We start from the raw sequence: 15554 nt of genomic DNA, 5'->3' as shown, positions 1-15554 counted from the left end.
TGATATCTCATTCACTATTGGATTTAAAGAGACATTTGTCTTGTATGCAGTTTCTATAAGCACATATTGTTTGCTTGAGCATGCGTTTATTTAGTGACATGCCTTTAAGCACATGTATATGTTGCCTTATTTAGGCTCCTCTTTTATATAAGTTTTGGAGGATTTATTCGTTTTGACTTGACCACTGCACATTGTAAGTGAGGAGTGCTAAACTATTTTAGAGATCATATACTTTATAGAGCACACAGCATTTAAGCCAGGCCTAGTGGACAAAATCTTTAATCACTTTTGCTACTAGAGCAGTTTTTGCATTTCTTTGCACACATTTCAAAAAATCATTTTAGGCAGGGCTCGACAAACCCCAGGTGCCAGGTCACAATGACGACAAATTTCACTCTGGCTGCACACCCTGCGCACGAGCAAACCACCCCCTGCTATGTATTCCGGGCGCAGCTTGTCCATCTGCAGGACCGGCTTAGTGGGTGTCACCGGGTAGAGGGCAGGGAGAAGAGTGGACACATGTCCGCTCTCCTACCTTTCCTGTTGATCCTGAAGTAATGTGTGACGGGTCCCTGTTAAGTTTCCCCAACCATCAAGGCTGGGCAAGAATCTAATGCAGTGCGATTTGCATTACATACAGGAGAATTTTCTAGACCCTGCATTTTTTTTAAAAAAGCACTTGTCACCAAAAAAAAAAAATCATCATGTAGGGGACTTTTTGGCAACTATGTGAGGGGGGAAAAAAAAACATTTTGTTTTTAACAGAATTGAAGTTTCACCCAAGCATGTAAACCCCCCCCCCCCCCACATTTACACATTTAGATACATAAAGGCGCGGGGCACCTATGCCTGAAAAGATCGATTGCAATACACGTTGCATATCGCCGCGTCGGAATGAGAGCAATAATTCTAGCACCAGACCTCATTATTAATGCTAAACGGATGACCTATAGGGGGCTTTCAAAGCATCACCTATGGAAAATATAGAGTATATTGTCACCATGTCATGGGTGCACGCAAATTTGAGGTTTGACATATTTGGTATCTATTTACTCGGTGCAACCAAAGCCAAAAAATTTAGTAATTTATTGCATTTTTGTGCCCCCTAAAATTATCTTTTTAATGTGTTTTTTTACTGAAAACCTTTGGGGTAATATCGTGTGACATAAAAAAATTGGAACTACCACTATTTTATTCTATAGGGTGTCTGCTTTCAGAAAATATATGTTTAAATGTTTTATGTAGTCTTTAGACCTAAAATTTTTTTTTTTTTTGAAACGTGTGCAAAGAAAGTCTCTGACTGTGAAAGGGGTTAAAGGATTTAAAAAGTTCACCTTCGGGAACATATTACATGTTCTACCCATAAGCATTAATGTAAACCTGATTCATGAAATTTCACCTAAGCACATATATCTGTAGTGTTTACTTATCTCTCCAAAGCCCTAAGCCCCGTGTCTTTCTGCTGCTCCGTTGTGATGTTCTCAGCATGATAAATTTTGACAAGTTCTCTGATGACTGAGATAAAACCAGCCTGAAATTTGTGTTGGGGTGCCCTACAGATTAAAATGGTGGGCGTTTCATTTTTTTTTTCACACAGTAGTTGCGCAGCGATTTTTCAAACGCAGTTTTTGGGGAAAAAACACTTTTTAAAAACACACTATATTGCCCAAATGTTTGATGGAATAAAAAAGATGATCTTAGGCAGAGTACATGGATACCAAACATGACATGCTTTAAAATTGCGCACAAACGTGCGGTGGCGACAAACTAAATACATTTTTACAGAGGTCTACTGCTAAAATTACTGCCCTCGATCTGACCTTCGCAGTGATACCTCACATGCATGGTGCAATTGCTGTTTACATTTGACGCCAGACCGATGCTTGCGTTCGCCTTTGCGCGAGAGCAGTGGGGGACAGGGGTGCTTTTTTTTTTTTTTTTTTTTTTTTTTTTTAAACTGTTCCTTTCATTTTTATTTTTTTTTTAATCATTTTTCTTGTTATCTCAGGGAATGTAAATGTAAACCACACAAAGATCGGTGTGATAAAATGTTTTCCCAATTTCCCAATGGCGCTGTTTACATCCAGCGAAATGTAAGTCATGAAATGCTCGTAGCTTCCGATTTCTTAGCTGCATTCTGCATTTTCAGGTTCCCTGTTGGGACAGGAGAGCCAGAGAAAAACATGGAAGACGGTGGGGGGGGGCATTCCCTCCCACTGCTTGTAAAAGCAGTCTAGAGGCTAATTGGCTGGCTGAAAAGAATGATACCAAGATGATACCTAAACCTGCAGGCATCATTCTGGTATAACCACTCAAAGTCCAGCAACATACCAGTACGTTGCTGGTCCTTGTTGGGCATATATTGTAAACTTTTTTTTCATGCAGCCTGTGGGCTGAACGAAAAAAAGATATTGATCAGTGGGTATGCCCACCATTAGAATACCTCCCTTCATCCACCCACTTCTAATGATGGGCATACATGCACCGTTTATATATGCCGAAGCATGGTGGCATCCTCCCGCCAAAGGCAGGAGCAAATCGCTCCTCCACCCACTGTTGCCCCCACGCTTCGGCATATATGCTGAAGTATGTAACTGTGGTGGTGAAATCGCCTCCGATAGCGCTGGAGTCACGGCTTTATGTATCGTGGGAGCAAACGCTGTTGCTGTCAAGATAAATAAATCCGCGCTGCAACTGAATGGCGTACCTGCTAAGCAAATGATGGTTAACAAAAAACAAAGTAACATTACAGTATAACAGTAATACTTACCATACCTGCAAAGCAAATACAAAAAAAACATAGTAAAAAATAAAACATTTAACGCAACCTGTGCCTACCTAAAATATATATATGCCGAAGCATTGGGGCATCTTCCCGCAAAAGGCAGGAGCAAATCGCTCCTCCACCCACTGCTGCCCCCACGCTTCGGCATATATGCTGAAGTATGTAACTGTGGTGGTGAAATCACCTCCGACAGCGCTGGAGTCACGGCTTTATGTATCGTGGGAGCAAACGCTGTTGCTGTCAAGATGAATCTGCTCTGCAGCTGAATGGCGTACCCGAAAACAAAAAGGTGGTTAACAATAAAAAAACAAAGTATAAAAAAAATTGCATACCTATAAAGCAAACATGATAAAAACATAACAATAAAACATTGCAGTATAGAATGCAGAATAGAGAGAACAATAAAACGACAACTATTTTTGATTTTTTTTATTTTATATATTTTTTTTTTTTTTTTTTTTTACACTTTTTTTTTTTTTGTAACTTTTGTAACCAGGTTTGGGTCTCTCAAAATGCGATGGCATCTTGGGAGACCCTGTGAAAGTGTGTCCTAGTCTGTGCAGTGCTGTACCCTACGCTAATACTCAACTAGTGTATGGTAGCGTTCAAAACATTCACCAATGCAAAGACCAGGATTGTCAGGACAGAAGGGACAATAATACCGGGTGTCACGCCTAAATCCGCACTTGCTGCAGACACGACATCTTTTTTGGGGGGCTCGTTGGGTAGGGGTACTCGGGAGGACATATTGAAAATGCCTTTCATGCAGCCGGCTTACTGCATTTGGTTGGGGATGGTGAGGTGGAGCACCGTCTGGAAACAGAAGGGCTCTGACGATCTCTTCCTGGAATTTAAGGAAGGATCCAGTCCGTCCTGAAGCTCTGTATAGCACATAAGCATTCAGCAAAGCCAATTGAAATAGACACTTTTTTGTAGCAGCATCTGGCCTTACGGGCAACTAGGTGCGGCGCCAACAACTGGTCGTTGAGGTCCACCCCTCCCATATTAAGGTTATATTCGTGGACACAGAGGGGTTTCTCCACAACACCAGTCGCCGTAGGAATTTGGACCGTCGTGTCTGCATGAAGGGAGGTAAGAACGAGAACATTCTTATTGTTCCTCCACTTCATAGCGAGCAAGTTATTACACTTCAAGCAGGCTCTCTCCCCCAGCCTAAGACTGGAATCTACAAGCCGCTGGGGAAAGCCCCGGCGATTAGGTCGCACGGTGCCACATGCTCCAATCTGATGATCAAAAAGGTGGCTAAAAAGTAGCACGCTCGTGTAATAATTGTCCACGTACAAGTGGTACCCCTTTCCGAATAAGGGTGACACCAAGTCCCACACTTTCTTGCCAGCGCTTCCTATGTAGTCAGGGCAGTTTGTCGGCTCTACGTGACTATCTTTGCCCTCGTAAACCATAAAACTACATGTATAGCCTGTGGCCCTGTCACAGAGCTTATACATCTTGACCCCGTATCTGGCACGCTTGCTGGGAAGGTACTGTTTGAATGACAAGCGGGCAGAAATTTAATCAGGGACTCATCAACGCAGACAACTTGATGGGGGGTAAACAAGTCTGCAAAACGTTTGAAGTGGTTTACGAGGGGCCGAATTTTGTAGAGCCGATCGTATGCAGGGTCTCCACGAGGACGACAGAGTTCATTGTCGAAGTGCATGAACCGCAAAATCTGCTCATATCGTGCCCTGGTCATGGAGGCAGAGAACACGGGCATATGGTAAATTGGGTCAGTGGACCAATATGACCGCAACTTACTCTTTTTATTTATGCCCATGTTGAGGAAAAGGCCCAGAAAGAGCTTAAATTCGGAAACTGTAATTGGTTTCCAATCTCTGGCAAGGGAGGAATGGGGAATAGTGGCGATGTGTTGACCAGCGTGCAAATTTCTTTGGTCCACAATAGATCTATAGAGATCTTCGGTGAAAAACAGCGAATAAAAATCCAGTGGCGTAAAATCAACTGTTTCCACCTGAATTCCGGGTTGGCCACTGAATGGGGGAAGTACGGGTGCTGCAGAAGTGGTGGGTTCCCGATTCGGATTGGCGAATGCAGCAGGAAGGGCACGATGGGCCTGTCTTTGTCTTCTTGGTGGCAGCAGGACACTACTAGTGCTTGCCACCTCACCAGCTTGAACTGCACTTATGGGACTCGCCACGTCACCAAGTGTTACTGCAGTGCTGGATGTACGACCAGGGTGTACTAGGCCGCTGGTGCTTGCCAGTTCACCAGAAGGAATAGTGGCGCTAGCACTTCTCTGCTCCATACGAGAGCCCTGCGGTTCTTGCACTTCAAGGACAGAAGAAGAAGTTTGGGGTCTGGTATGCCTGACCTTAGCAGGGACCACAACTCCGTTGTCAGAGCTATCTGTCATGGAGCCGCTGTCCTCTACAGGATCGTATTCTGAGCCTGAATCTGACAGATGAGTGACTTCCTCTTCACTATCTGTCATGCTCAGAAACGTGTAGGCCTCTTCACTAGTGTACCTTCGATTTGCCATTTTGGGCTCTAAATTTAGGGGTACACTACTGAGACTCACAGGCAAAAAAGCTCCTGACTGTTAGCGACTGATTCAAAACGCTACCAAAAAACTGTTAGCGATCGCAGGGATCAGGCTGACTCTGCGAACGCTGCAGTTATGTGTGCTTAATGTTTTGTAAGTGTCAGTGATCGATCGATACTGCACTTGGGTGGGCTGGGCCGAGGAGCAAAACGCGGGTGCTAGCAGGTATCTGAGCTGATACCGCTAACACTGCGTTTTTGGGAACCCTAAACTGCTGGGGAGTATAGATCTGATCGGATCAGATATCGATCCGTTCAGATACAATAGCACTAAAGGAGGTGTATGCTGCGTGCGTGGGTGTTAGCGGTACTAGCGCTAACCTGACGCTGCCTGGGGCGACGCAGACCTTGTCTGATCCTAAGAACATAACTTATATCACCGCCGGGCAATTAGGGGGTTAAACCTTTATAAGATAATAAACGGCGGGTGCCCTAAAACTATAATAAACTATAAAAAAACTAACCAGCGTCACCCGTAACACTTATACGGTGATCGCTGGTGAAAGGGTTAACTAGGGGGCAATCAGGGGGTTAAAACCTTTAGTAGGTAGTATATGGGGGTCCCTGTCTCTATAAAACACTGACAGCGAACCTATATACTTACCTCCCTAACTAGCGTCACCTGTGTCACTAATACAGCAATCAGAAAAACGATCGCTTAGTGACACTGGCGACGGGGGGTGATAACGGGGTTAACCTTTATTAGGGGGGTACCCTGGACCTAAAAGGGGGTACTCCAGACCTAAAGGGGGCTAACCTAACTGCCCTAACACTTATAACTGTCACAAACTGACACCAATGCAAAAAAAAAAATAAAACTGCTATTGGTGTCAGTGTGACTGGGGGGTGATTGGGGGGTGAAAAGTGTGCCTGGCATGTTCTACTGAACGTGTAGTGTTGGTGCACTTACTTGATGTCTTCTCTCCTCCGTGCTGGAACGAAAAAGACCGGCTCGAGGAGGGATGACATCACTTCCTCTCCTTCTGTTTACATTACAGAGGGAGAGGAAGCATTTTCATTCGCCGGGAGCGATCGGGAGGGGGTGGCCAACAATGGATGGCCTCCCCTTCACCTCCCATCGCCCGCGAACTAGAGACGACCGCCTCTGGCACCGGGGAGGGTCCGATCGGACCCCCCCGCCCGGGGGAAGGCAATTAGGTTCCAGGTACGTGATTTTGCTTGCCCGTGCCATTCTGCTGACGTATATCAGCGTGAGGCGGTCATCAAGTGGTTAACTGGCCTAAAAAAATGTGACAAGACAGTGTTGAGCAGTTAGAATCCTGTATTGGGCAGGAATGGGACAGCATTCCTCTCCCAAATCTCCAGCAACTGGTCTATTCAGTTCCAAGACATTTACATTGTGGTGTTCAAGTTAGGAGGGGGAGGCTATAACATGCTGAACATGGCCCTGGCCCAGCACTGGTGACTCTTCCACGTCTTAATGGTATTTAAATATAAAGTGGGAATCTTGAGGATTTTAAGTTTGGTTACTTTAACATTAATCTTCATGTACTGAAATTTTTACGCTTGATAAACCATTGCACTAATAAAGGAACGACTATCATTTGTTCTCCAGGGTCTCAATTCCCCCCGGGATTTAAGTGTTTATCAAACCTTAAGATTTTTTTAAAACTTTTGTGCAAAAAAACACAATGGTAAAAGACAGTGTTTTGGATTCATTTGGATAGGTCTCCTTTGCTCTGGCAGGTAAAACCCTGCAGACTGTTATTACCACCTTATGTTGCCCAGACTATGTTGCCTCACGCTGGAGGGCTCCATACTCAACTAATCCTATTCTTTCTACAATAGTTTAGTGCTTTTCCTCAGCTTTACTGTTCTCTGTAGGTGCCATGGATTATGTGATCCATCAGATCTCCAGGATGTCCTTATTTTCAGTGCCCCTGGGCATATTATGGTTTTAAATTTTTGGGTTACTGATCTGGTGCAGGAAAGGTGCATTTTGCACATGCCCTTCAATGGCAAGCTTTTCTTTGGCCCTTTGTTTGATGAATACCCTAAGGAAGCTACTAAGTGGAAGGAGTTTCACAGCCCAATATCCAAGTTCAGAATACCTTATGGCAGGGATATGCAATTAGCAGACCTCCAGCTGTTGCAGAACTACAAGCCCCATGAGGCATAGCAAGACTGACACCCACAGGCATGACACCCAGAGGCAGAGGGATGAAGGGATTTGTAGTTTTGCAACAGCTGGAGGTCCTCTAATTGCATATCCCTGCCTTATGGAATGGATATCACCAAATTTATGGATTTGACTCAGGAGGATCCCCATCCCCAGGTAATCAAAATAACTACAGTTGATCACAATGTGCCATTGTGGAAGTGATTAGCTACACCTGATTGAGTTAACAAGTCATTTTTAGGAGCGGATTGATCTTTTTTCCAACTCTGTGATTTTGTGTTCAAATTTAAAAAAAAAAAAAAAAAAAAAAAACACCAACATGTCAATTTTTTTTTTTTTATCTTTCACTTGGAGGTTATAAGTTGCACGGAGTAAACATAGTTGGATAAAACAAAAACTGTGTGTCTTTTCAGGCTGCAAAGCAACAAAATGTGATTTATTTTTTAAAGGGGGGTGATTCTTTTCTATACCCATTGTATTACACGCACATCTAAACTTTGACCTAGACACCAAATTTGGAGCATTGTGCCAGATTGTCCAAATACCTGAATTATTTTGAAAAAAAAGCCTCTGGGACAGAGAAGGCTGATGGGGCTAAGCCCACATGCCATCTTGTGTTCATGTTAACGGTTTGCTTTTATTTATGAAGTTGTAAATGGCTAAAGAAATCTAGAGTATAAAAACCTGTTACTTGGTCAGCTCCCAGGACTCCCTTTAGATGATACTTCCTGGTTTGTACAGTCATTTGGTATTGGAAGATTATATGTACTGTAACTCAAATTTTTAACCTATTTGTAGAATTGTTTGCGTTTGGTAGATTGTAGTTTAGATAGGTATAGTGTAGAGCTGCACGATTGATAAATCGCGATCTCGATTCAACCCCCCTCACGATCTCTATTCAGCACTTCCCTGATTCTTTCATGTTACAAGTGCAGAACCTTCTCTACTCGGAGCTGTCAAAAAAGCAAAGTGTTCTATCAAAAAATACCTCCCATCGGATAATGCCTCAGATCAGCGCAGTACACAACGTCACTCCAGCTGATATGTTGATTAGCTGGCGTAATGCTGCACATGTGCAGATCATCGGAGGCATTATCCAACGATCTGAAAAAAGCCCAGGGAGAACAGACTTGTCAGATTATGCCTTGCTGTTGCAGGGCGCGTTTTGTGTGTTGCAGGGTGGGTTCAGTGTGTCGAAGGGCAGGTTTGTGTGTGTTGCAACCCGCTCTTAGACAAAGGCAAAACCGGCCATTCAACACACTGAACTCACCCTGCAACACACACAAAATGCACCCTTCAGCAAATGGAAAACCTGCCTCGCAACAGCACAATCTGACAACTACATTCTCCTTCTGCTGTTTGCATACCGTCGGATAATGCCTCGGACGATCTGCGCATGCGCTGTCTGCGTCACACCAGCTGATCAACATATTAGCTGGAGCGCATGCACAAACCTATTGGAGGCATTTCTCGATGAGAGGCAGTATTCGACAGGACACTGTCAAATGTTTATCAACAATGTCAGTGCTGGAAGGTACCTTTTTAAGCAGAGTATCTTTTAGGCTGCTCTCACTCTGAAGCGCTTTACAGGCGCTATAGCGCCTGCATAGTGCCTGTAAAGGGCCTCTCCCCTCACTCCAGTGTGAAAGCTCGAGTGCTTTCACACTGGAGCGGTGCGCTGGCAAGACGCCAAAAAAAGTCCTGCAAGCCGCATCTTTGCAGCGCTGTAGGAGCAGTGTATACACTGCTCCTAAAGCTCCCCTGCCCATTGAAATCAATGGGCAGTGCTGGCATAGCAGCGGCTCTTGGCGGGCGGTTTTTAACCCTTTTTCGGCTGTTAGCGGGGGTTAAAAGCGCCCCGCTTGCGGCTGAAAACTTCTGCAAAAACGACAGTGCTTTACTGCCGATTCCCCTAATGCCCCAGTCTGAAAGTAGCCATTGTAATTTTTTTAGCTCAAAGGAATTAACTTTGGTCTGTAGATGAGGTCAGTTTAACCACTTAAAGACTAAACTTTTTTCTGACACTTGTTGCTTACAAGTTAAAAATCAGTATTCTAATATATTTTAGCAGAGACCCTAGAGAATAAAATGGCAGTTATTGCAATATTTTATGTTGCACTGTATTTGTGCAGCGGTCTTTCAAATGCAATTTTTGGGGAAAAATACACTTCAATTAAATGAAAACTACACAGTGACGTTAGCCCAAATTTTTTTTTTTTTTTTGTATGATATGCTGAGAGAATCGTGATCTTTATTCTAAGCAAAAAAATTGTGATTCTCATTTTATCCAGAGTTGTGCAGCTCTAGTATAGTGTAAGATTTGGTTAAAGCATGCAAGGTGATGTGTTTAATCACTTCTGGACCGCCCACCGCACATATACTGCGGCAGGGCAGCTCAGCTGCGTGAACTGACGTACCTGTGCGTCGGTCCGTGCATGAGATACAGAGGGCGCTCGTTCGCCATGGAAGCTCACCCACGGGTCAGGCGGACTCTGTCCGCTGGCAAACCCGCAGTCGCGGTAAAGAAGGCAGATCCTTGTTTACAGGGGACAACATTGAGATCTGCTGTTCCTAGTGATCAGGAACCGCGATCTCTGTGTTGTCCCAGTAAGCCCACCCCCCACGCAGAACACACCCAGGGAACAGTTAACCCATTGATCGCCCCCTAGTGTTAACCCCTTCCCTGCCAGTGTCTCTTATACATTGATCAGTGCATTTTTTAAATTTTTTTAGCACTGATCACTGTAATAGTGTCACTGGTCCCCAAAATATGTCACTTGGGGTCAAATTTGTCCACCGCAATGTCGCAGTTTCCCTGAAAATCGCATATTTACGCCATTACCAGTAAAAACAATAAAAATAACTTTTGCGCAAACCAATCATTATACGCTTTATTGCATTTATGAAAAAAAATTTAGAATACGTATTGGCCTAAATTTGTGAATAAATGTTTGTGTTTGTATACATTTTTTTTTAATTGGGTATTATAGCAGAAAGTAAAAATTGTTTTGTTTATAGCGCAAAAAATAAAAACCGCAGGGGTCATCAAATGCCACCAAAAGAAAGCTCTATTTGTGTGTGGGGGGGGGAGGAAATACATTTTGTAAACTACGCATGACCGTGCAATTGTCAGTTAAAGCGACGCAGTGCCGTATCGCAAAAAATGGCCTGGTCATTAAGGGGGTAAATCCTTACAGGGCTGAAGTGGTTAATTACAAATATTAAAGTATGAACTATAGTCAGCAGCAACCCGTTGTTAAACCCCATCAATATATGCTTGCCTCCAAACCTGGTGTAAAGGCAACATCATTAATGTGCTAGTAAACCTTTATCACAAAGTACATTATTTAGCGTTGGTCCACCACAGACAGTCTTCATAAAGCTGGGTACGGCAGTGGGTTGAATTAAAAAAAACAAAAAAAAACCAAACTGTTGGGATATATGTCTATTAAATATAGGTCAATGCTTGCAGCCATTGGCTGAGAGCATTGATAAAATGCTGGTTTTCCAGCATGACTGCAATTGGTAGTTATACCGGCCTCTGAATGGACAGCGGTACATCCGAAATTCGCCTGCTTTTTGTTAGTGGTAGTAAACCACACAGAAAAAAGGGGCCCCTGTAGGATAATGTCATAGTGTGCTAGTAGGCGCTGCCTACTAGCACATTATCACAAACTTGCCTTAAACCGAAGCCTTCCAGCGGCATGCTATCACCACTCCTGGGGCTTTTATCTTTACCTGGCCTTCTTTCCGAGTTCATTGGCTTCAGCTGTTTGAATGGTCAAGATGTGATGATGTCACTCTTGTGCATGTGCAGAGGAGTCACAGCCCATTCCGAATAGATGGCACCGTCCATTCAGAGTGCAGTGCGCATGTGCTGGTGACGTGAAGTACGGTAAATATCTCCTTAATGGTGCATGTTTAGGAGACATTTACTGTACCTACGGGTAAGCCTTATGATGGGCATTGCATTCTAGGCCTCGTACACACAGACATTTAATGGACTGTAGACAGGGTCTGTGGTAAAAATCCTGGCATTCTCCTGCGGTCGTAGAACCACAAGTGACCTTTATATACACCCACAGAAGTGAATGAAGGAGGCATCAATGTTGTAAAAGTGCCTCACTCTGTGACCCTCTGCATTGCTTGCTTGAAACGGAAATTCGGGAAAAGAGCATTGTGATCTTCACAGCATTGCAGATCATCATTTCCAAACATTATCTTGACAAAGACATTGAAAGAAGATCTGGAAGCGTGGCTTTGAGTGCAGTGTCGTAGTGCTGCCGGCCCGTCAGGATGTAGTCCTGACTGGAGCTCTCATAAGTATAGAAGGGAGTGGAGCCACCTACTGACAGTAATTTGGAAATTGGGAATCTGCAAAGACTGGTAGGAATTATGAGCTACAAACAAGCACATAGAAAAGAACGTAAGAGCTAAGATGTGCTACTACATGTTTAACATGGAGCTTTTATTAACATTTTAAAGAGGGGGTGTGCCACAACATGAGAAAATATTTTGTTCTATATTCCAGACTGACAATTGTGTCCTGTGTAGTCCCATATCCTATCAAAGTGAACCTGTTGTACAAAATATTTTCAAGCAAGCCATACCTGGTGAAGATGATCGTACAGACTCGCGTACTGCTGTGGCTACCAAACTCTTCCCTGATGCTGTGAGAATTTTTGGTGATGTTCGCATTAAATTGAGCAGTCTAATTTTAATTTATGTCCTGCACCCCACCGCAAACGCACACGCATGGATGTCGGCAGGAAGAACCAGTGAGCGTTGTGGGGCTAGCCTAATGCTTTAGTTTACCCAATTTTTTTTTTTAATTCAAATATTATATTATGGATATAAGACTAGTTTTATTTTTACATTGGTTGGTTGTGTTAAATTTCTCATACTAAAGATTCTTCATTTATTAAGTTTTTAAGAAATTATTATGGTTGCAGTTGTTATTTTTTTTTCCCCCATTTACATTTCATTACCTAAAATGTGTTTTAGATATGCTAATTGAGGAGGTGATGATATGCATTTAAGAGTAATGAGAAAATGTATTCATGTTTTGGGCAGACTTCTTCACCTGATTCTTCCAATGAAAACTCCCCAGTTAGCCCTCCAGATGATCAGACACAAGGGGATGCACCTCCTCCACTGGAAGATGAGGAACCCGCCTTTCCTCACACCGACTTGGCTAAGCTGGATGACATGATCAACAGGTGTGTAGATCGGGTGTAGCTTATAAGAATCGTTTTTGCCTTTGCTGTGTATGTCACATTTCACAAATTGATGCAATTGGGCTAAGGCTGGACTCATACTGGTACGACATTGGGAGCTCATGTCGCATGATGTGTGAAAATCAATGTTTCCCCATGGGAGTTGTCTTAACTGATTCAACACAAGTCGGTCCAACTTTGAAAATGCTCCCTGGCCGACTTTGGTGCGACTTTGATCCTACTTCAGCCCATTGAATATAACTGAAGTCGGATCTCCGTCTTGAATGATCCGACTTTAGCATGCCACGTGTGCTCTTATGATCTTGAAGGGGAACTCCATGCCAAATTAAAAAAAAAAACCCAGCTTGGGTTTCCCCTTAAAGAGCATACCAGGCCCTTTGGTCTGGTATAGATTTTAAGGGGAACCCCCACGCTGAAAAAAAACAGACCCTTATCTGAGCACACAGCCTGGCAGGTCAGGAAAGGGGGTGGGGACGAGCGGGCCCCCCCCCCCCCCCGAACCTTACTACTAGGCCGACGAGCGGGCCCCCCCCCCCCCCGAACCTTACTACTAGGCCACATGCCCTCAACATAGGGGGATGGGTGCTTTGGGGCAGGGGGGGCCCTGCGTCTCCCACCCCCACCTCCAAAGCACCTGGTCCCCATGTTGATGAGGAAAAGGGCCTCCTGGCCGTTGGTTGTCGGGGTATGCGGGGGGGCTTATCGGAATCTGGAAGCCCCTTTAACAAGGGGGCCCCAGATCCCGGCCCCCCCCCTATGTGAATGAGCATGGGGTGCATTGAACCCCTATCCATTCACCTAAAAAAGCAAAAAAGTGTCAAAAATAAAACACAACACATGTTTTTAAAGTAATTTATTAAGCAGCTCTGTCGTCTCTTCCGATCTCTTCTCTGCTGATGTCTTCTAGCCCTCTTCAGTTCTTCTCCCTCTGTCTGCTGTCTTCTGCCTCTGCTGGGTCTTCTCCATTAACTTCTCCCTCCGTTCTTCTTCCGATGTTGAATTGACGCTCGCTCCTGCTCTAATGCCGGGTGCGTGGTGTGCCACTACTTATATTGGAATGGGGCGGGGGTCACCGTGTGATGTCATCTGGAGGCCCTGCCCCTTATGTCACTGCCCGGGACGAGGATGTCATAAGGGGCGGGCTTTCGGTGACACCGCCCCATGCCAATATAAGTAGTGGCGCACCCGGAATTGGTGCGGGAGAGAGAGTTGCGTGAATTTCGGAAGAACAGGGGGAGAAGACCCAGCAAAAGAGCGAGAAGATGGCGGAGAAGACCCAGCAGAGGCAGAAGACAGAGGGAGAAGTTACATAGTTAGGTTGAAAAAAGACACAAGTCCATCCAGTTCAACCTTAAAAACAATAAATAAATAAAATAAACACAATACAATCCAATATACCCAATTCTATACCCACAGTTGATCCAGAGGAAGGCAAAAAACCCCAGCAGAGCATGCTCCAATTTGCTGCACCAGGGGAAAAAATTCCTTCCTGATCCGCCAAGAGGCAATTGGATTTTCCCTGGATATCAATTTTACCTATAAATGTTAGTACCCAGTTATATTATGTACATTTAGGAAAGTATCCGGGCATTTCTTAAAGCAATCTACTGAGCTGGCCAGAGTCTATAACACATTTTCACAGCTCTTACTGTGTGTGAAGAAACCTTTCCATATTTGGAGATGAAATCTTTTCCGCTAGACTTAGAGTGCCCCCGTGTCCTCTGGGTTGACCGTAAAGAGAATAACTCCAAATTCACTATATGGACCCCTTATATATTTGAACATGTTGATCATATCCCCCCTTATTCTCCTCAAGAGTGAATAAATTCAGTTCCTCTAATCTCTCCTCATAGCTGAGCTCCTCCATGCCTCTTATCAGTTTGGTTGCCCTTATCTGCAATTTCTCCAGTTCCCTTTTTGAGAACTGGTGCCCAAAACTGAACTGCATATTCCAGGTGAGGTCTTACTAATGATTTGAACAGGGGCAAAATTATATCTCTCTGGAGTCCATAACTCTCAATACAAGAAAGGACTTTGCTTGCTTTGGAAACCGCAGCTTTGCATTGCATGCTATTATTGAGCTTATGATCTACCAAAGCCCCCAGATCCTTCTCCACCACGGAATCCCCCAGTTGTTCTCCCCCTAGCATGTATGATGTATGCATATTCTTAGCCCCCCAAGTGCATAACTTTACATTTCTCAACATTAAACCTCATCTGCCACATAGTCGCCCAATTAGACAGTGCATTGAGGTCGGCTTGTAAATTGGAGACATCCTGTAAGGACGTTATTCCACTGCATAGCTTGGTGTCATCTGCAAAGACCGAAATGTTACTTTTGATCCCAGACCCAATACAATTTATAAAGATATTAAAATCCTTGGGGTACACCACTAATAACCTTTAGACCATTCAGAGTAAGGATCATTAACCACTACTCTCTGAATTCTGTCTTTTAGCCAGTTTTCTATCTATTTACAAACTGATATTTCCAGGCCTGTAGACTTTACCTTACACATGAGCCACGTGTGGGGAACTGTGTCGAACGCTTTTGCAAAATCCAAGTATACCACGTCCAGGTTTGTCTTGACAACTTCTGTCTTTCATGAATCCATGCTGTGTCTGTTGCTTAAAATGTTTTTTTCCAGCAAGAACTCGTCTGTGGTCTTTCATTAAACGCTCCAGTATCTTCCCGACTATAGAAGTTAAACTAACAGGTCTATAGTTACTTGGTAAAGACTTTGATGCCGTTTTAAATATAGGCACCACGTTCGCCCTGCGCCAATCCAGTGGTACTATTCCCATCATTAAT

At 44.0% G+C, this 15554-nt stretch overlaps 1 protein-coding gene across 4 annotated transcripts in view; it reads left to right on the top strand.

Annotated features, from left to right (window-relative positions):
* Window positions 1-15554, top strand: part of USP9X (ubiquitin specific peptidase 9 X-linked) — a 365419-nt gene that overhangs the window by 73984 nt on the left and 275881 nt on the right. For 3 of the 4 annotated variants that reach the window (XM_073616321.1, XM_073616319.1, XM_073616320.1), the window contains exons 3-4: window positions 12037-12177; window positions 12579-12724. In XM_073616321.1, coding sequence (XP_073472422.1) covers window positions 12037-12177; window positions 12579-12724 — 287 coding nt within the window. The remainder of the gene's footprint in view (window positions 1-12036; window positions 12178-12578; window positions 12725-15554) is intronic. The other variant, XM_073616322.1, reaches the window with a different exon arrangement.

Source organism: Aquarana catesbeiana, linkage group LG02 (assembly GCF_042186555.1).
Source record: "Aquarana catesbeiana isolate 2022-GZ linkage group LG02, ASM4218655v1, whole genome shotgun sequence".
NCBI classification, from domain to species: Eukaryota; Metazoa; Chordata; class Amphibia; order Anura; family Ranidae; genus Aquarana; species Aquarana catesbeiana.
The sequence above is the reverse complement of the archived record's forward strand: the minus strand, read 5'-3'. Positions and strand labels throughout refer to the sequence as shown.